Source organism: Nyctereutes procyonoides, unplaced genomic scaffold, assembly GCF_905146905.1.
Source record: "Nyctereutes procyonoides isolate TBG_1078 unplaced genomic scaffold, NYPRO_anot_genome, whole genome shotgun sequence".
NCBI lineage: Eukaryota > Metazoa > Chordata > Mammalia > Carnivora > Canidae > Nyctereutes > Nyctereutes procyonoides.
Genome location: NW_026575044.1, coordinates 37,207,642 through 37,229,193, shown reverse-complemented (window position 1 = coordinate 37,229,193; position 21,552 = coordinate 37,207,642). Strand labels below are relative to the sequence as shown.

The 21,552-nt window shown below is 40.1% G+C and overlaps 1 protein-coding gene across 1 annotated transcript in view; it reads left to right on the top strand.

Moving 5' to 3' along the window:
• The window catches only part of TTC39C (tetratricopeptide repeat domain 39C), a 110,080-nt gene extending 93,479 nt beyond the window's left edge, over positions 1–16,601 (top strand). Inside the window, exons 8-14 of the mRNA XM_055324096.1 lie at positions 3,196–3,303; positions 6,530–6,639; positions 7,666–7,789; positions 12,610–12,707; positions 13,795–13,899; positions 15,189–15,227; positions 16,069–16,601. Coding sequence (XP_055180071.1) covers positions 3,196–3,303; positions 6,530–6,639; positions 7,666–7,789; positions 12,610–12,707; positions 13,795–13,899; positions 15,189–15,227; positions 16,069–16,158 — 674 coding nt within the window. The 3' untranslated portion in view covers positions 16,159–16,601. The remainder of the gene's footprint in view (positions 1–3,195; positions 3,304–6,529; positions 6,640–7,665; positions 7,790–12,609; positions 12,708–13,794; positions 13,900–15,188; positions 15,228–16,068) is intronic.
• The last annotated feature ends 4,951 nt before the right edge of the window (positions 16,602–21,552 follow it).

Sequence of the window (21,552 nt, the reverse complement as noted above, 5' to 3'; positions counted from 1 at the left end):
TAATGAAATGGCATTAACGCATTCAACTTATGTCCAGCTGGATGTCCAGCTTCCTGTTGTGAGTCTTAATGCATTCTTGTGCACGTCTGTATTATTAATGCTATTCACTTTGGATTTTTGTAAAATGTTTGTTGCCTTTTGTGATAATAAGACTGTTAGGACAAGCAATGATGCTTATCTCAGTGTTTGTCACTACTGCTTTAGAATTTATTCATTCCTTACAACCTTTTGATTTTAGGATAATAGGTCATGTTAAAGGAGTTGACTAAAACTCATTTTTTTAAAAAGATTTTTATTTATTCATAGAGACACACAGAGAGAGGCAGAGACATAGGCAGAGGCTCCCTGTGAGGAGCCTGATGTGGGACTCGATCCCTGGACCAGGATCATGCCCTGAGCCAAAAGCAGATGCTCAACCACTGAGCCACCCAGGCGTCCCAGATAAAACTCATTTGTAACTACTTTATCTGACTGCACATTAGAATCCATAACTATGCTTTCCTTCCCTTCCTTCCCATACCAGTGTTTACCTGGGAAGAGAAATATGGCCTGGGAGACAGTTAGGCATGTGGGCTCAGTCCCAGCCCCTCCACTGACTAGCTCAGGGGCCTGGGAAAAGTTACATAAGCCCCATGGTTGCCATGAGTATTGAGAAGTGCCTGTCCTCAGCTGTGGTAAGGTTCAGATGAAGTAGGAATGAGCACCAGGTGGGATGCCCGACACACAGAAGGCCCTCCACATGTGTCAGCTCCTTCCTTATGCTTCTCCCCTCCTGCAGATAAGTTTATAAGCAGCCATGGAAATACATATTTGCTTACAGCTTTCTCCTTCCTGTCCCAAAGTTGTTACTATGAATTTTTTGCTGACTGCACTAAAATTCTCCTGTCCTGTTATTTTAGCAATTCCATAATCTTTTTATATAGCAGTTGCTCTATCATGCTGAGGAGAATCAACACACAGTTGGGTTTGAAACAGTAATGATACAATATAATAAGGGGTTCATGCTGTTAGGGTTTCAGCCCAGTATGACAAGGTTATGTCATACAGAACCTAGAAAGGGAATAGAGGAACCAGAGAATGGAGAAATGATGAGGTAGGGATGCAATCAGTGGGAAAATTGGAACTCCAAGGTCCTCTGCAGAGAAGGGAAGAAGAAATGGAGAATGCTTAGGAGGCATTTGCCACCTGTCAGGTCAAGACCCTGTGATGCTTGCCACTTGTTTATCTGCTGTGGTCATAATTTTGTGTCAGGGTTTTATTTATTCATGAGAGACACAGAGAGAGGCAGAGACATAGTAGGCAGAGGGAGAAGCAGGCTCCTTGTAGAGAGCCTGATGTGAGACTCGATCCTCAGACCAGGATTATGCCCTGAGCTGAAGGCAGATGCTCAACCACTGAGCCACTCAGGCGTCCCTCTTCTTGAATACTTTTAGATTTTTTTTTTTAAAGTACAAGCTTAAAGATAGGGAACTTCCCAGTAAAATAATATTGTGTTTTAAGCACCTGTTATGGTTTAGAGAGAAGAGCTGAAGTAGAATCCAATGGAAAATAGATTTTTATGTCATCAAGCCTGGTGGAGCTCTGGGTAACAGCTATAATGTAGGATGGAATATATTTCAAAGAACTCGAATTAACACCTAGATTTGGTGGCCTTTTTTGTTCTTAAGATATTGTTGCCTTTTTTTTCCTTCCACTTTTATTGAGTATAATTGACATACAATATATTAGTTTTAAGTTGTGTGACATGGCCATTTGATACCTGCCTGTATTGCAAAGTGATGATGATGGCCTCTTTCGGCGCACCATTTCAAGGTCTGTGGCAGGATGGAGGGACACCTGAAGGAGGCTTGGAAATGATCAAAACCTAAACCGTATAAGGCTTAGGAAGGTCAATCCAAGAAAGAGCAGTCATAACTCAGGCTTCTTCTGCACTTTCTGTGTCCCCTCCACCTCTACTTCACATTTAACTCTTCATAAGATGGACACAATTAGCCCCAATCTTTACTATAAACTATGTCAACTTCATATCCTATCTCATAGAATTTGACATTGGATTTTCTAGTAGTGTGGATCCCTCTCATCCCTGTACTTCAAAGGCAGATCCAAGGTGATACAAATACTTCACGATACACCAGATACCAGAATCTATTATGAAGTGATATTGTGGACAGGAGACAGCAGTGGCCTTCACTCCTGGGCTTTTTCCTCTCAGTAGCTCTATGGCCTTGAGCAAGTCACCAATCTCTACAGGCCTTAGATTTTCTCCTTCGTAAAATTATGCCATCACCACCGTAGGAAGCCCCTAGTAGAATTAGAATCATATCATGTGCCTGGCATAGGGCTTGACACATGGAAGGGCTTAGGCAATGGAAGGTAAATTTCTAAAAACTAAGATAGAATTCCTCACATTCTCGTGGCTGCCACTCTTTACCAGAAGGCCTGTCTCATGGTGTTTTGATCCAGGAACGATGTTTCTTAGCTCTGCTGTCAACCTGCAGAGGAAAGGCAGGCAAGTACTTAGTTTCTTACTGGCTTGTCTCCACTTCTCACAGGGTTTGAGAATTAATAGTAATCATTAAGGAGCTCCGTGAGTGCTTGAAGACTTTTTGAGGTAGTCACTATATGCAGTCTAATGATATTTTGCTTCTTTTTCTGTGTCTGTGCTGCTCTTGGAGAAGTTCTGCTGCACTTAGATTAATCTTACATTCCAAATTGGAGTGTAGGAGACAGATTATTTTCATAGGAATCTTTATGTTTCGGAATACTGCTGGGTTTTTTTTTTGTTTGTTTTGTTTTGTTTTTTTGTTTTTTGTTAAGATTTGGGAGGAGGAGGAGGAGCAGAGGAAGAGGGAGACTGAGCCTTAAGCAAAGCCTAGTGCAGGGCTGAATCTCATAACCCTGAGATCATTCATGACCTGAGCTGAAACCAAGAGTCAGTCACTCAACCAACTGCCCCCCGGGGTGTCCCCCACTCTACTGCTTCTGTACTGCTTAATGAGTTGTGAAATCAGAAGTGCCTTGTCATACTCAGAATATCACACTGAAAATACTTACGAGACAGAAGACCATCTTTAGGTTTTCAGGTAGTGTACGTGCAGTACTCAGACAAAGAATCAGCAGTATCAGACTCCCAGCTTAAAGATGGGGTGTAAATCGCTACCTTAGGGTCCCATACTAAAAATATCTCTTTCATAGGTTGGTGCAGCATGATAGAGCTGAATTTCAAGGATGCGTTTGATTCCTTTGAGAGGCTAAAAAACGAGTCCAGGTGGTCCCAGTGCTATTATGCCTATTTAACTGCGGGTGAGTAGCCCATTTGTACCCTGAGTTCTGTCTCCCACACATGTTGGCCAATGGGAGGACGATGGGAGGACAATGGCAGGAGGACGTGGTGTTCTCCTTGTTCACTTCCGCCCAGGATGTTAATGTTTTGTACAACTGAGTAATACAGCGTTCCCGGACCCAGCTGAACACTGCAGTCCTGCACACCAGCTCCCCATCTGGGCTGTTGGGTCACATGCTGTGTCCTGAAAATGCTTTATTATAATTGTGAAGCTTTCTGTGCATTTTGCCCTAAGCAGCCTCAGCTTACCCTGTGCCTTTGCTTTCTACAATATGGTTTTTAGTCTTTGAGAATTTAAACAATTTTTCGGGAATTTAACATGTCTCTGAAATTGTGTTAATATTTCTGTTTGGATTGTTAGTGCCCTGGTAACAAAGCTGCCTAGATTTTGAGTAGTCAGCTCCAAACTTGTTTTACCTATTAACCTTGTTAGATTTACAGTGTGGTTTTGCAGAGCATGAGGTATTTGAACATCATTTGGCAGGAACACCTGTAATTGCCAATATGAATGAGCGGTTGGCTTTTTGTCCTCTCATCAGAAGATGAAGATGTGCTGCCACCTGGTGGACGAAAGGGTTGTCTGTGCCCCGAGGTACCTTACTTGCCATCATTATGTACCCAGTGGCTGGCTGTACATTTTCTGCCTCTATTGGTTACCTCTCCTTGTCCAGCCATATAAGTGATTCTTTTACTTAAAGTTCAAGACTAATCCAAACATAATTTAAAGTTTTAAGTATCTCCTTACTTCTCTATTTGGATTTAGTGAAATATTTCCTGTCATTCCAATCCCTTAAGTGATATATTTAAAAATGAGAGAATTAACAGTTACATGTCCTGGATGTTCAAAAACTGCAGTCCATTAGGAGTCAGTATGAAATCCCTTTATACCCACACTCTTTACTGTAATCCCCACAGGGCACCCGTTTTTGTAAGGCTCTGTAGCTGATGTTTGAGTGGATTATTTTCAGGATGCTGGTTAGGCTACTGTGTTTCACACCTTAAGAGTTGTTGTAGAAAACTCACATGCCTCTCAGATGACAGTGGCAGCTATTTACTGAGTGGCCTCCGTGTGCCCAGCACATTGAGGAGTGGGTGAACTGAAAAGCAGAGGTCTTCACGACAACCCAGCAATTAATGTTAATGTGTTATGGACTCACACAGTCAGTTGTGGGCAGCTGTTTCTTTTTTAATCTTTGTTGAGCATAGAACACAAACAAATGTACAGTGCAGCTGTGTAGAGGAGCATTTATTCTCCAAATACTGGAAATCCCAGGATCATAACATGCTGTAGGAGCTGATAGAGCATGAAAGCTTAGTCTCTGCCTTTGCTAAGGGGGTTTTGTGCAGATGGCAGGATGTGTCAAGAGCTCCACCAGAAAGAGTTCATGAGAAAGGGACGGCTCGCTTCTGTTGTGCTATCAGCCATTTTGCAAGAGCTGCCATTCGAGTTGACCCTAAAGGTACATGTTGACAGGCAGAGATGGGAGGGGCACTCAGAGATCAGAAACACTGCCACCAGGGGCTTAGTTTCTTGTACTGTTCAGTTGTAGTAGAATGTATGTAACATAAAATCTACCACCTTAACTGTACTAAGCCTTCAGTTCAGTGGCATTACATCCATGCACATTGTTATGCAACCATCATCACCATCCGTCTCTTTTTTAAATTATGCGACTCTAGGGGTCCAAGAGGCAGAGCCAGGGCCACCGGCCACTGCCTAAAGCTTGCCCGCGGCCCCCATAAAAAAAATTATGTGACTCTGTAAGAACTTTATGAATCATCTGAGGATAACCTCAGGCTTAGATGCCACAGACATTACTCTTGTTCATGGGCTTACTGTGTGACCTTAGGCAAGTCTTTTGGCTTTCTTGAACCTTAACCTTACCCTAATCTATATCCTGATGGGTTGGCCTACAAAACAATCACCGCATTTCCTTTTAGTTTTGAAATAGCTGTGAGAGATGAGGTCATCTTGGACAGATTCAGACCACCACCTCTGTCTGGACCAGGGTTGCTTCCCTAACTGGGAACATGGTTGTGTTTCCCTTGAAAATTCAGCTTAATCCCTCATCCTCCCAGTAGAAAATCATCTGCCTCTCCTGTCACCTTTACATCCACAGCCTTCTCAAAATCTTGGTGCTTCTGCCTCTTTGGCCTTGCCAACAGCTCTCCATTCTCTGATAGGCGATGGCCCCATGCTCTGCTTGGCCAAGCCCCAAACCGTGAGTAGAGGACCACCTAGTTTTAGGATCACTCAAATAAAGGAGCAACTAACAATAGACCTCCCATCTGGGGATTGAAAAACAATAGGTCCCAAAGACAACATCTAATTAAAAATTGATATAAACAGATTCAGTGCCATTGGAGTTGAGAAGAGAATGACAGAGAGCAGTTGGTAAAGTTTCACCTTCAAAGATGAAGCAAAGGAAATATGATTTAAGTCTTTGCCCGGGGATTGGGATGGGATGAAGATTGTGTGCAGACTATGAAAATCTTATCATCCTCCAGGGCTCAGCCTTACTCCTAGATCCTTAAGATTTTTCTGATCACTCTAAAGAGAAATGATCTCTTCTTTTCCTGAGCTTTTCCAAAAGCACTTTGGTTTTCCTACCCTTGAGGCTCTTATCATCATATACACTGTAGCTATGGGACTATCTTATTTCTCCAGCTGAAATGGACATTTCAGGTTTAAACATGTATTTCTTCTTCACATTCTTGCTGGTGAGTTGTAGGTGGTACGTGGCCAATGAACATGTGTAAGACTAATTTCATGACTTTCTTTCCAGGCACAGGGATATCCTCCACCCATCGTGAAACTTCATGATCTTCTTGGTTCCTTGCTGTTCTTTCTTAGATTCCTTTTGAGTCCACTTTCTGAGCATGTGGGCTCCTGCTAGACTGTACACTATGATAATAGCTGGGACTTTTGTTACATCTAAGACTATTGCCCAACATGAGGACTAGGACCGTGGTTTTCCTATATGTCCCCACAAAGCTCCAGGAACCCAGTTTGCTGGGAAATAGTTGTTGAATTTGTGGCATAACAATCAACAGGATGGTGCAGGCCTTTGTGTAACAATCTTTAGAAATATGTACTCCCATTTTTTCTTTGGTAACATTTTTCCAAGTACCATCAACCATATTTTTCCCCTGATGCTTAAGGAGTACAACAATGGTTTCTTACAGTTTGTCAGGGAGCCACTGGTGATGTGGACGGGGCCCAGATAGTCTTCAAAGAAGTTCAGAAACTCTTCAAAAGGAAAAACAATCAGATTGAACAATTCTCAGTGAAAAAGGTATGTTGGAGCCAATTTATCTGGTGTGTTGTTTATGATGGGAATTTGTAACTGATTCCATCTCGGACAGGTTTTAGGAAATCCTCATCAAAGCTGGCAACTTACTTGCCATGCAGCATGCACTTTGCCACTATGGAGGAAATTTACTCCCATGGTCATAATTCTCCTTTGAGTGTAAAGTGCTTGTTTTGCTGCACATGATTAAAGCAGTTGTTACTTGTTTGAGTGGGTGCACACATGATAGACCATGCAGAGCTAATGAGCCTATCCAGAGAGGAAAAGCATCTTTCTAAAGAGAGAGGATTTCAGAAGAATAGAAATTGTCAGAATCTAGGCAAGAGATAAATGGACTATTGGTTCTCAATCTAGTGAACACACCACATTTTGACTTAATCAACAACAAAAGTATGTATCAGATTTACCAGTAGAAAGGTCCAGGACTGTAGGGACAAAGTCCCTGATTTATTCTACACTTTTAAAAATAAAAGTTAGCCGAATTACTGTGGATCACATGACAACTTGTCATATCCTGAATTTTCCATGATTTTAGTTTGTTTTTAACAAGTGAACAATTGATGACTTGGTATGAGTATAAACTAGATGGTAATGTGGAATGCCACTGAGACCACAGGGACTGAATAGAAAATTAAAAAGTCAGTAAAACCATAACTAAGAAGCATCTAGTATTACATCTTCCATAAGAACCCATTCCTTATTACTTGTCACCCAACTTTTATAAATTCTTTTGATTAAACTGAAATGAATCCAGTTTGATCCCAAATTGTCTGAATGCACCCCAGATCTTGATTGTAGATGGAGTTGAATAATGAATGAAAGGCCTATCTCCCAATACATGAAAAGTTAGAAAGCAAAATTTTTTTAGAGCTAAGTTCTTATTTCTAGCTTTGTTGAAGGGAGGTTGTTCATGTCAGACATGATTCATACATTTTTTACTGTCTCGCAAGGATATGTTTTTATTTGAATTTGTTTGCCCAAACTTAGCCTGCTTCTTCTACCCACTTGCAGGCAGAGAGGTTTCGGAAACAAGCTCCAACCAGAGCGCTCTGTGTGCTGGCCTCCATCGAAGTGCTGTACCTGTGGAAAGCCCTTCCCAACTGTTCCTTCCCCAACCTGCAGAGGATGAGTCAAGGTAAAAATAAAACTATACACGTCAGCTGGTTCCTTCGGTTGCTCATGAATGTTCGCTGATTCAGATCTGTTGTTCTTGGATGGACGGTGTAGTGATGAAGAACGTTACTTAGGTGATAGGCGTAGGCAGCACCAGAATGTATGGACATGTCCACATTGTTAGTGGTGTGTGGCGAGGCACGCGATTCCCTAAGCATCACTGACTGTATAGCCCTGGGGGTTGCTGAAAGCATACATTTTGTTCCTAACAAAAGCCCTTTGTTGCATATAGGTTTGATTCACATGTATTAAAATGCACAGATATTAAGCATATGGTTCACTGGGTTTTGGCAAATATATACATGCTGGCGTACACCAACCACCACGGTGAAGCTCCAGAACATTTCCAGCACCCTTGTAATTTCCCTTGTGCACCTTGTTGGTCAGTCCCCACCCCAAGGCAACCACTGTTCTGACTTCTCTCTCCCACAGATTACTTTTGCCTGTCCTTGAACTTCATATAAGTTCAGACCATGTGTAATTTTTATTTCTTGGCTTCCTTTTTTTGGCATAGGATCTGTGGGAGTGATCTGTGTTATAGCCTATATCACTGTTCATTCTTTCCACTCGCTGAGTGGCACTCTAGCATCTGGCTATATCTGCACCACACTATTTATTCTTTCTCCTATTAATGGACATTTGATTTGTTTCTGGTTTTTTAGCTATCATGAGTAGAGCTGCTACAAACATAAGTATACAATATAAGTGTGCCTGACTTCTGTGTGGACATCCTGTCCTCATTTCACTGGAGTAAATACCTAGGAGTATAACTAGAAGCCTAGATTTTTTGATTCATGTATTAAAACAAAACAAAACATAACATAGGACCAGGGCACCTGGATGGCTCAGTTGGTTATGCATGTCTTCAGCTCAGGACATGATCTCAGAGTCCTGGGATGGAGCCCAGGAGCCCCGTGTCAGACTCCCTGCTTGGCGAGGAGTCTGCTTCTCCCTCTGACCCTCCCCCCAATCATGCTCACTTGCTCTCTCTTAAATAAATAAGTAAAATCTTGAGAGAGAGAGAGAGAGAGAGAGAAAGAGAGAGAGAGAGAGAAAAGCATAGAACCATACGTTATGATAAATATAGTCTTCATAAAGTCATTTTTCTTAAAGCTGTAGGAAAAATTCACAGAAAGAATAAACTAAATCTTCAAGTAAAATAAAGCTTTATTGGATATTAATGAAATATTGTAGCATTTTTTTAAAAGGCTTAATAGCAGACATTTGATGCCATCAAATATGGCATACTGTTTAGTTTGGTCTATACTGCTTTCTAGGTAAGTAGGAAAGGCAACAATATTGTCATAGCCATTTTATAAATGAGGAAACTAAAACTCAGAACAGTTACATGACATGCCCAGCTCCAATCAGAACAGGAGTCGCCGTTACTGGTCTGAGAGAAGCACATTGAGTGACAGAGCTTTATCCTCTCCTACAGCTTCATCTTCAGGAGCATGATGAGATTTATGTCATATAGCTAGAAGTACGATTGTAGCATGAGACTGTTATGTTAAAAACACATACATCCAAAAAATGATTTTATAGAAATGTACTCTTATTCACATATATGCTGCCCTTTTTCAAAAGGGGTTTAATATTAATATTTGGACTTAAAACTGGTTTGTTAGTCATTGAAGGAAATTCATCAGATTTCTCCACATTCACACTTTTTGATCAAATAAAGAATATTATCCATTGTATCACATACTTTTATCATCAGACTTCCTTGTAAGCACCTTTTGCTTATTCCCCTCCCCCAAAAGAGGTCTCCCCTCAAAGGTAAAAACTTTTGTCAATGTTGATATTCTAGAGATCAAAGGAATACATCTCCAAAGGAAGCTGTGTGCAGAGGCCCTGTAATTGGAGTATGTAACCCTTCTAAAGGGCATTGCTTGAAAGAAAACAGAATTTTCTTGGATACACAAGTTCTGCTATGTCCATTTCAAAAGGATATGCATAATTTTAAACCCATCCCTAGTTGTTGATACAAGCATGGAATATCTACCAATATCTAACTCAAAGGAACAATACAGAATTTTAAGTATTCTTTGTAATGCACAATTGCAAGATCCTGTAGAGATAATTCAGACACAAATGCAAATATCAAATAGGCAATAATCTGCAGCCACAAGAACGATTATCACCTAATGTGACTACATATTTTTGGAACCCCTTTCCAGGTATCGAAATAAAGAGCAAAGATGTGGTCATCGGGAAAGGGAGGCTCTTGAGTAAACATGATATAATTCTTTAATATCTTTGTTAAATATTAGTGTAGTTTTGAGATTGATTAGTTTCTATCATTCCCCAGTGTTAAGCAGCAATAATCCAAATCTCTTCAGCTGTATAAAGTGCAGAGATCTTTATAGAGAAACAGTTAAGTTCTAGAAAAAACTGTTAGTGGATGGTTAATTTAATGCCCACCCAGCTTTGTGCATTCAGCTTCTCAGAGTCCCCATCTGCAGCAGCTCTCTTCATGAGCAGATTCCCTTCATGAGTTGGATTTTCACATCCTTGTCTTATGCTTTTATTCATAGCCCTTCCTCCATCCATCCTCCCCATACACCGCATTCTTCCTCTGCATTTTACTTACTTACTTACTTACTTACTTACTTATTACTTATTTATTTATTTATTTATTTATTTATTTATTTATTTATTTAGAGAGAACACAAACAGGGGGAGGGGCAGACAGAGAAGGAGAAGCAAGCTCCTTGCTGAGTAGGGAGCCCAACATGGGGCTTGATCCCAGAACCATGAGATCATGACCTGAACCAAAGGTAGATGCTCAACCAACTGAGCACCCCTGGTGCCCTTTCTCTGTATTTTAAAGATGTTTCTATATATCCTCAGCACAGTGCCCAGAGTGATCCTATTAAACTGTTGCATGTCATTTTGCAGCTTAGAACCTTCTGTTGTTTCATCTTGTTTAAAGTAAATGTCCAAATCCATTCAGGGGACTACAATGTTCTGTGATCTGTCCACCACCTGCTCCTACCCTATTGCCTCTCACTGCTCTTCCCCCTTGCTCATCAGGCTCCAGCCACACTCGTTACTGTTCTTGAACACACGAGGTACATGCTGGCCCCAGTGCCTTTGCACTTTCTCTTCTTTCTGCCTGCAAATGCTCTTCTAAACATCCACATGGCTCCTTCACTCATTTCCTTCAGGTCTTTACTCAAATACTTTGAGTATTAAGTAGAGGCTTTTCTTTGAGGCTTAAACTGTACCTTTCTGACATACATGCATACCTCCATCCCCCATCCTGACTTTATTTTTTGCCTTAGCACTAACAATTCTTTATTTTACTGATTTGTCCTTTGTATCATCTATTTTGTCACTGCTGTATTCCAAGCAAGCACCTAGAAGTGCCTAGCACGTGGATTTTCAGTTTATATTGAATGAATGAGTACATGCATGAGTGTTTCCCTTTCCTTGACACTGTTTCCTTAAAATCTTTTTTTTAAAGATTTACATATTTATTTTAGGGGGAGGGGCAGAGGGAAAAGAGAATCTTAAGTAGATTCTATGTTGAGCATGGAGTCTGAGACCATGACCACAGATGAAACCAAGAGTCAGATACGTAACCCACTGCAGTATCCAGGCACCGCCTGGGGTCTTCTTATGTGGATGTATTCTCAGCCTAGCTTTTTGAGGCAGCTTCTGCTTTTATAGGTTCAGACTCTATTGTTAACATTTACCTTTTTGCTACTTGCCAAACTCTTTCAATTACTTGTTTTGGAACTTTGAACATTTATGTGTATATAAATATATATGCATACACACAAATTTATGTGTGTGTTTGTGTGTGTGTATATACACACTTATAAAGTCTTCCCAAATCTCAATATCTCTACTGGTCCATAGAAACAGTTACTTCCTTTCCTCTTCTGTTAGCTCCACTATGTTTCCAATTTCCCTTTTTCATTTCCTTGGAAAACTTCTGTAACCTTCCTCCTTACATGTGTGCCCATTCTACACAGGAGATGGCAAGCTTCTTGAAGTGGAGGGATCACGTCTGGTCTCTCCTCAGTGACCAGTGCAGTGCATCAGTACAAACATATGAAGGTGCCCACTGTATGGCTTATGACAGTAGTATAGAATTCTTTGAAGTACTTTTTAGAGTACTTTTAGGTTCATAGCAAAACTGAGCACAAAGTACAGAGAGTTTCCACATGCCACACCCTTCACTACCGGGTACACACAGCCTCCCTGGCCATCAGCATCCCCCACTTGATAACGTTTGTTACAGCCAGAGAACCAACACTGACACACCGCTAGGATTTAGTTGTACATTAGCATTCACTCTTTGTTTTGTACATTCTGTGTGATTTGACAAATAATGTAGTGACCTATATCCACTCTTAGAGGCAGTATCTTATGGAATAATTTGCCCTAAAAGTCTTCTGTCTTCCATCTGTTCCTCCCGCCCCCTGGCCTCAGGCAACCACTGATCTTTTATAGCCTCAATAGTTTTGTCTTTACCAGAGTGTCCTATAGTTGAAATCATATGGTCTGTAGCCTTTCAGATTGGTGTCTTGTTCTTAGTAACAATATGATGTAATTTTGAGTCTTCTTGTTGCTATGACATTTGATATCTTTGCCCATCTTTGAATAGGGATGAATAAGAATACTGGATCAGAAAAAGGAACCTTCTGAGTGTCAGGGGGCAGGATCTTGAATGGTGAATAGGTCACTAAACAATGAAATACTGAACTCTTGATGATATTTAAGATATTAAGTGAATGTGTATGCTTTCTGCTCTTTTCACTTCTCTTTAAGCTTGCCATGAAGTGGATGATTCATCTGTTGTTGGATTAAAGTATTTGCTTCTTGGTGCCATACACAAATGTCTAGGAAACTCAGAAGATGCTGTTCAGGTAAACCGTTCACTGCTGTTGTTTCAGCTAAGGAAAACGAACTGTGAAGACCTGTATGTGTGCTTAGGAATAAGAAAAATGAAAAATGCGTTGAACAGAACTAAACCTCTCCCTTTGCAGTGTGAGCTCTGGCCCCTATGCTGATACAGGTCATCTTCTCAGATGCCAGAAGTTGATGATGGTTAATGGTAGTTTTTAATGTAACTTCAGATTTTTAGAATACTTCTTTACATACAGGCTTCTTTTCTGGCACTAGCTACTCATCAAAGATGACAGCCTCATTTGGAGGAGAAGGAAATGAGGATGCAGACAGTTTTAAAGGAACAGAATGAAACTTCATAGTTAGAGAAATACAAAAATGATCAGGTGTGTCCACGTGTTCACTTTTCCAGTCTCTGTAACTACAGATTATTGATGCAGCACTGGAGGTAAGGTCTAGAAAGTTAGTGTAGGCTCTTCTGGGTACACATTCATTATTTTCAAATATACTTGGGAGGGATTTTTCTGAGGCTTTTGTGTGGCTGGATGTTTTGAGGTATACCCTAGTGTTATTCTGATTACTTGTTGAAAGAGTTTATGTACAGTAGTAGGGGCCTTTGACTTTTAAATCCTAGAGTGTTGATGCACTTGTATTATAATTTTAAATTTTTCAGTGTTGGGTCGTAATAGTTATTATACAACTCTAAATAGCCTATTTCAAATCACTTTCTTAGGTATCAGCACAATGTGTGTCAAGAGATGGTTCTTGGCTTGCGGGCTTTCTGTTTGAAATATTAAAATGGTATGTTCAGACTTTGAGATCAGATAAAGATGTTTTTGACAATACAATCAATAGAGGCTAGTGTGTCAACTGGAGAACTAAGTAACACAAATTGAGCTGACTGATGGGTAGCATAGCCTGGAGGCAAGCACGTAGGGGACTTCAAAGTATGGATGAGGATGGAAGGGAAGAAATAAGGATGCAAAGAAAAAGAGAGAAAATCTCATCTAGAATACAGAAATAACTCCCCCATTCTGCCTCCTAAAGATAGGATGAACCTTGGGTAAGGAAGTAAGTTAATCCTGATAATATTTGTATTATTTTCAGTTTTTCCAGCGAGCTGTTAAAGATGAATTGTGTCGTCAGAATAACTTATACGTTCAGCCATATGCTTGCTATGAACTTGGCTGTCTTCTGTTAGACAAACCAGAGGTAAGATCTTACCTAGTTTCTTAAATGATGTTCCTCAGCAAAAAAAAAAAAATGTACAAGTAAGAAGGCACAAAGCATCATCCTTCATTTCAAGTCAGTTGTTTAAACGTAATGGGTTTTTGTTTTTGTTTTCCTTGATTTCATGTAGAATGAATTCAAGAAGCTACTAATTCTGTCTTAATGTGTTGAATGAGGTCATTTCTTTTCTGGAATTAGAAGTATAAATGTAGCTTTTTGGACCAAAACTCATTTGAGGGGGAAATCACTTCCTTTTTTAGGATGGTATGAGATATGCTATAGGGCAGCTTATTCAGAAGAACATGAGATTGTGTTATGGTTCCAGTTCTCCGTTTACCTTGTGTAAGATACTGGTTAACCACATACCTTCCTCCTAAAAATGTAAGACAGGATAAAAAAATACCTGCCTTTCCAAGTTAATTGAGATTATGGTGAGAATAAATGAGGAAGATGTGACGATTGCTTGAAAACTTTTAGAATATCATAAATTTGACAATTACTATTGTGTATTTAAGTACACTGCAGTTTTGTTTAAAAAAAAAACAACTATATTTGCTTGATACTTTCTTTTAGAAGCTCAGTTACATAATACTAGCTTTGTAAAATTACGATTTTTAGTAAATTCAATTCCACTATAAAATATATGTACTTTCTAAAAGTTGAGCTAAATGAACAGAAATATGATTCTAGCCTAAACCTTAGACAGGTAGCCTATCTTGCCAAAGATAGGCTTTTAATTGGTAAGTCTTTTTATTTGAAATTCTAACTTTACGAAAATAGAAAAGGCAAGTCTTGTGAATTTTGGTAGAAAATCCTAGCACTATATTCTTTATTTTAAGGAAATTTTTACTCTTAATGCAGCCTTAACATATATACTTAAGGTGTAACAAGGCTGGTCTGTTTCTTGAAAAATGAAGTTGATTCCTTCAATCAGTAATGCCTTCCAAAGGAGATCTAACTTACTGGTGTCGGGTAAACTTTTTAATGATCATCAATTTTAGGTTGTTCAGTAAGATCTTAAGCTATCACGACTCTTTTTAAGTTGTTCTCTCTTACAGAAGAGTGAGGATCATGCACAGTTCTTTAGCAGTGCCTTGATGCAAACTTATGAGCATCATTAAAAAAAATGGGGTCATTCAACTTGAATGAGCAGTTGACTGACCTCTGTGTCTACTGGGGATTGTTTCAGTTAACCTGTCCTTTTATGTTTTCTGTTTGAGTATGTATAAATGTAGATATTAAGAGATAATATGTTTTTCTTATATTCATAGACTGTAGGAAGAGGCCGAACTCTACTTCTTCAAGCAAAGGTAAAGATACTGCACCTGCCTCTTCCCAGGGGCTTCTTACCCTCTGTTGTATACACTTAAGTCTGAATTCAAGATTATTCAGATTATTGTTCTGATTATTGTTCTGATGGATATTTCTGGAAAGAAAAATAATAACTAATTGATTCAGTGATCCATGAGTTTTTCTTTTAACATTTATTTATCCTAGATAGAGCAAGACAGAGAGAGAGAGAGAGAGAGAGAGCGAGACAGAGAGAGAGAGAGAGAGAGAGAGAACATGCTTGGGGGAGGGAGGGGCAGAGAAAGAGGAGGAAGAAGAATCTCAAGCAGACTCTCTGCTGAATGCAGACCCTGACGCGGGGCTCAGGCTCAGGACCCTGAGACCATGACCTGAGCCAAAACCAAGAGTCGGATGCCCAACTGACTGAACCACCCAAGCACCCCCTGATTGCTTGATTTTTAAGTGAAATTTACCAGTATTCTAAAAAACTCATGAAATTGCCCATCTTGCTTTACAAACACACTTCTTGCTTGAGTGGGAAAATACCTTTTGATTTCATAACTACAATCTCGAACGAAAAATTTCTAATAGCAACTTAGATTGAACAGAGTTTCAGACTACCATTTCAAGCATACCATGAAGAAAATTTTCCAGAGACAAGCATTAATGACATTCCCCTGGGTGTTAAAAATGAACCCAGAGTTTGAGGTTTGGGAAAGAAGGAAATCGAGTGGATAGGAAGCCATTGGCAGGAGTGTTAGAGATTTTACTTTGGGAAGCACAAAACCATGCAGTTTATCCTGCAGTATTTCAGAAAGCTTGTCTAATAGAGTCCATAAATATCTTTCTTTGGTCTTACAGGAGGATTTCTCTGGCTACGACTTTGAAAACAGATTGCATGTCCGCATCCACGCTGCTCTGGCTTCTCTGAGGGAACTGGTTCCTCAGTGACAGACACAGGGTTCCTGCTCTGACCCTCCCCACCAGGTTCTGCACTTTAAATAAAAGCAGAGGACACAGCTCTTCCGAAGACTGGCTCTTCTTCTGAAAACCACCTGTGCCAGGGGCACATTTTCCCAGTTAGGCTGACATATTAAAGATCTCCTCTTTTAAACATATAGCTAAGAAGTAATAATAATGACGATTCTAGTAATTATAAATAACCACCTGGGGAGAGGGTTAAGTGACCTTGTTCAAACATTTTAGTTTTGTGATTTATTATTTTTAAAATAAAATCAAACTAAATATTCACCTTGTGATATTCTAGGAACGCCTCCCATAAGCACACATGTGACTGGATAACACTAGGAGGTACCTGGAGAATTATCAACAGTATTATGACACAGCGTTTATATTGTGTTTTGAAAAAAAAAAAATAAAAGTGCTTTCTAGTGTTTTACTTTATCCTCTAACTTGTGAATAGCATAGCACAGATATTTTATCCCCATTGTCTAGACAATGAAACTCAGGCACAAAAAGGCTAATTGACTTACCCTAGTTGATTATTTCCTGTTATCAGTGGAGCGATAACTAGAACACAGATCTCCTGATCACAGATGGAATATTCTTGTTTAAAAAAGTTAATAACCCAGAATTTTGTTTTCCTTATTTAAAACACAAATACTCTTTGGCTGAAGTTGTGTCATAAAAAAATACTTATCTTCACCTTGTCCATAAAATGTTTTGAAGTAACAAACCCCTTTTTTTCCTCCCTATGAAAGCCAACCAAATAGAAGCCGATAGAATAGTTTCACAACCTAAGGTAGAACTATTTTGCTAGTTTATTAGAAAGGCTAGTCTATAGGCTAGACAGATAATACCTACATTTTAGGAGTTTTTTTTTTTTGTGATAAATTGTCTAATTACCAACTTTTGGAAATCTTTTAGCAAATTACTTTGAAAAGGTTATTCTTGAATGAACACAGGGTTTTTTTGCCTCAATATTTGCTGGTGAAGGATTTGCTGGGCTGTTGCCAGGATTTAATCATTTTCTCTTTAGCTCAGGTTATTCTATAAAGGGAGTTCAAAGTTAATTTTTAATCCTTCATTGCTAATTTTTATTGTCATTTAATTTATCTCTTTGTCCAGTACTTCACACCTGTGGTTTGGAAGAGTCTAAATACCTCAGCCACTTAAGAATTTCTGCCATAATTGTGTGACTATCTTGGCTCAGGCTTAAGACTAGACTTTTTAAAATTCATATTGAGCTGAAGAGTGTCCTCTCCAGGTATCATTTATTTACATATCCTTTTAGCTGAAGCATGATCTCATGTGATGTCAGTACTTTAATATTTCTTTTCAAAATAAAACATAGAAGCAGCTAGAATGTTGACAGCCCTAATCTACTTAATCTGGTTTTGAGGAAATAATAATTTCTTTGAAAGAAAGAATTATTCCTCACTGACTTTGACTAAAACTGTATTCATGATTCCTCACTTCCAAAGTGTTTATTTTCCTTCTGGTGTGAATCCTGCATGGATTTTTGACACTAGGCGGAGAGAAAAGATGGCTATCTTGCATTCAGTGAATGAGTAGATCTGGAAGCCAAGTAGATGCTTTTTGAAGAGAAAATTTGGTATTAAAAAATATTGGCTCCCTAATCTCATCAAGGCTTAAGGGAAGAACATCATCAATCTGTTAAATATGGCTCTTACCATTTTGTCCTCTTTGGCTATATCATACGAGGCAAACTTCTCAGTTATGATTGTGGAGCATTCTACATCCTGAAGCTCTTGCTTCAGCTCATACTTACTTGAATTTTCAGTTCAAATATTGTTTGAACTATTACTCAGTATTCAAAGATTATATAAAGCCCTGTACTTTAAAATTTAAAAGAAGTTTTTCCTACATTAACTGCTTTAAATATTTATTTGTAGATCTCTAGAGAGACTTCAGGATTTCAAATAAGTTTGTGTCCACTTCACTTAACTGAAGACAGCTTTACCACACCACTTCAATAGTCAAAGAGGAGGTTTGTTTATAAACGGTCTCCTATGTTTGGTGCAGGATAACCCTTGTGGTTTATGTCCGTTAACAAGGTGGTAGAGTATGGAGATGGGGTAGATGATGATTCTAAAGTCTCTAAAATAACAAACCACAGTGCAGGTATATGATACCATTAGACAGACTGAAGTCTGAGTACATTTTTGAGTTGAGTAATTCATGACCTTTTTCTGGCCTGCGTGCCTTGATTTATCCAGCCTGTGAACTGTGATTTGCCTGGAAACTTAGCTTGGTGTAAATTGCTCTTTCCCCCTCTCGGATGAAGAAAATAATCATATAACCAGAACAATTTGCATCTATGTGTGCTTTGTTGGCATCATGCCCTATTTCCCCAGTTCTATTTTGGAGGCTCTCAAATGGATCTTCTAATTTATGAGTGTCAAATGTATTTTTGTATTAGATTTTGCCTATGAGGAGAAAGATCTCTGATGTATATTTATGTACTCCGAACACATTTATAATTTGACACACTTTGGAGGCATGGTCTAATGTAATATATGTACCTATGTGGTGAAAACATTTAAGATTTTTTGTTGTTGTTGTTGTTAGGTTAGGGGCCTTTGGATTCTAGCACATGATAGCTAAGTTCTTGGCCAAGTGAAGAAGTATTTCAGAGATCATTGAAAATTAGGAATTTATTGTTGCATATTGTACAAGTCAATTATTTATAGAATCTGCACTTTTATATTTCTGCCAGCTCAAAGGACATATCTGATTTTTAAAATCACATGTATTTCTTGGCTGTATAGCTTTCCTAGTTGATTGCTTCCTTAAGCAAATTATAGTGGGAAGTGTACAAATATGGCTCTGTACTTATGAAGATACACATTCATAGTCACGATGTACTGTTTGGTATTTCGTACACTTTTTAGAATGCTGTTGGTGGTGTATTTTGTAGGGAAAAAAATGGTTAAGCTCAGATCATCCCAAGAAGACACATAGTAGAGGGGAGGAGACTTAGAAGCTAGGAAAAGGAAATCCAGAAAGAAAAGGATGGCGGGTGGTGAGGGTTGGGAGAGGAGAATGGGAAGTTGGTCCCTCCTTCTGTAAAGTGTAAATCATCCAGTGCACATTGTACTTGGCTTTGTGAAAACTAGTAAGGGGACTGACTAAGTTGTAGCTCCTCGTTGCCTGGGGTATTTTAACTGGGTGAGCTCTGGGTTACACGTTCTCCAACCACAGCCCAGGGGTTCACAAATTCTAGTTTTACAAATTAGCCCTCCTTTGAGATTCTGATTCAGTAGGTACCAGATACGGCTTAGGAGGGCATTTTTAACAAGCTCCTAAAAATGATTTAAATGCAGGTGGTCTAAATTAGAGAAATGCTGCCCTAGGTTATCATCTTTTGCTAAGTATTTTACAAATCTAAGAGAAGGGTCCAACACAAAGAATTCTATAGCAAGGCTATCCTCATACAGTGTATTATCATGGGGCTACTGAGGAAATGCTTCTCACCCACTGGCTTTCTAAAGTAGATTCTGGAGCTGAGTGTTTTTGTTTTAAAGATTTTATTTATTTGAGAGAGAGCAAAAGCAGGGGGAAGGGCAGAAGCAGGCTCCCCACAGAGGAGGGAACCTGCTGACTCAGCCCTAGGCTGGGATCATGACCTGAACCAAAGGCAGGAGTTTAATCAAGTGAGCTACCCAGGTGCCCCTCCTGAGCTGAGTTTTAAAGAAGGATGTAGTCTGGTGAAAATGGACCAAATAAGATTTGAATTTTGCAGAGGTCACACCAAAAACCTTAAACTTCTGTAAAGTAAGGATGGGGAGCAGGGAACAATGGAGAACAAAGTAGATTTGCATTTTGCCTTTAGATCCCTAGTGGACTGAAAGGGAAGAAGGTAAAACTATATGAGATCATTGGGAGTTCTAGAAATTAAAGCAGCAAATGGTGGTTTGAAAGTTTTGGGTTAAATGTTTTCACTAACAGTTTGCATTTCAGAGGAAGTTGGACAAAACAGTTATTGAAGAAATGTGGAGTGAGGGCTTGACCTGAGTTGCAGATGTTCTGCACAACACCTAACACCTGTGTGTCCAAGATGGCCTGTCAAGGTTCTGCTCTACAAGCATAAATGTCTTTAATTCCCAAAGACACTATAAATGGGGTTTATACTTGGGGTTTTTAGTAGGTCAGTTTCTTTGAGTGTTAAATGTATAATGAACCAGACTTATCAGAAATCATGACTGCTTCATTTCACTTGTATCTACCAAAGTAGGGCTGGGGGTAGTGATGAAGGAAAAAAAAAAAAAAGACCTAGCATCACGTTCAAAGTAAAAAAATTAGCATTTCTCCTTTAAAATCTAATCCTCATGAGAAGAGGGAGCCTGTCTGCCACATAAGGGACACTCAGTCATTAGTGTATGGATGAATGAATATCCGTACAAAGTGTTCTGTGCAGCATAGATGTAGACCAGGGCCTCAACATTGCGTCTTAACTTTTTTTTTTTTTTTAAGATTTTACTTATTCATGAGAGAGCGTCTTAACTTTTAAGAGCTCTGCAAGCCTGTTTTCTGAGGGCTTTTTTTAAAAAAAGTGTTTTTCTCAGATAGGTGCCCTGAAGATGTTATTTGACGGTTGAGTTCCAGTGGTTCTTGCTTCTTAAATATTTGAAAATGGATTTCAGGGAAGCCTGTTTGGAATGCGCTCGCTCGTCATAGGATTACGGTGCTGGGTGAACGCGCAGCCCAGACCTGTGAGCTCAACTGGGCAAGCGCGCAGGGCCGGTCTGAAAGGCCACCTGCTGCGGCCGCGGCGGCTTGGGGGGGACGCTGTGCCCGAGGTCTTGCGAGACCCGGGTTACCAACGGGCCCTGGAAGCTTCGGGGCTCGTGCCGAATTCTCTTTCCGCAGGGGACCTTCCCAAAGGGGGAAGAAAGTGCCATGTTGCATGAAATGTTTCGTCCTCCTTACACTCGCGTGTGTTGTGTATCCCGTGACAAGTTATTCTTGGAAAAGACGACTGAAGAGAGTAACCCCGTTGTGGGGTGGGGAGCCGGGTGAAGAGGTGAGGCGCTGCCGACAAGAACTGCCAGGAATCTCCGTCTTCCCTTCTACCGTAGCTCTTATTTTTTTACGCTGAGCGAGCAAAAGCGAGGTCTTCCTCGTCTGGGCCGACTGCTGGCCGTTTGGAAACGCCGCGGTCCCCTTCGCCCGTTTCTATTCTCCCAGAAAAGGCGGGGCGCGCCGGTCCGGCCCACGAAGTTCCCCGCCTTTGTCCAGCCCGGCTCCCCATTGGCTGGGGGCGCCGAGGCCCCGCCCCGCCCCCCGCCGTGGCCGCCCGAGCCCTCCGCGGGGGGAGGGGCTTCGTGACGCACGCCCTGACGTCCGCGGGGCTATAAAGGC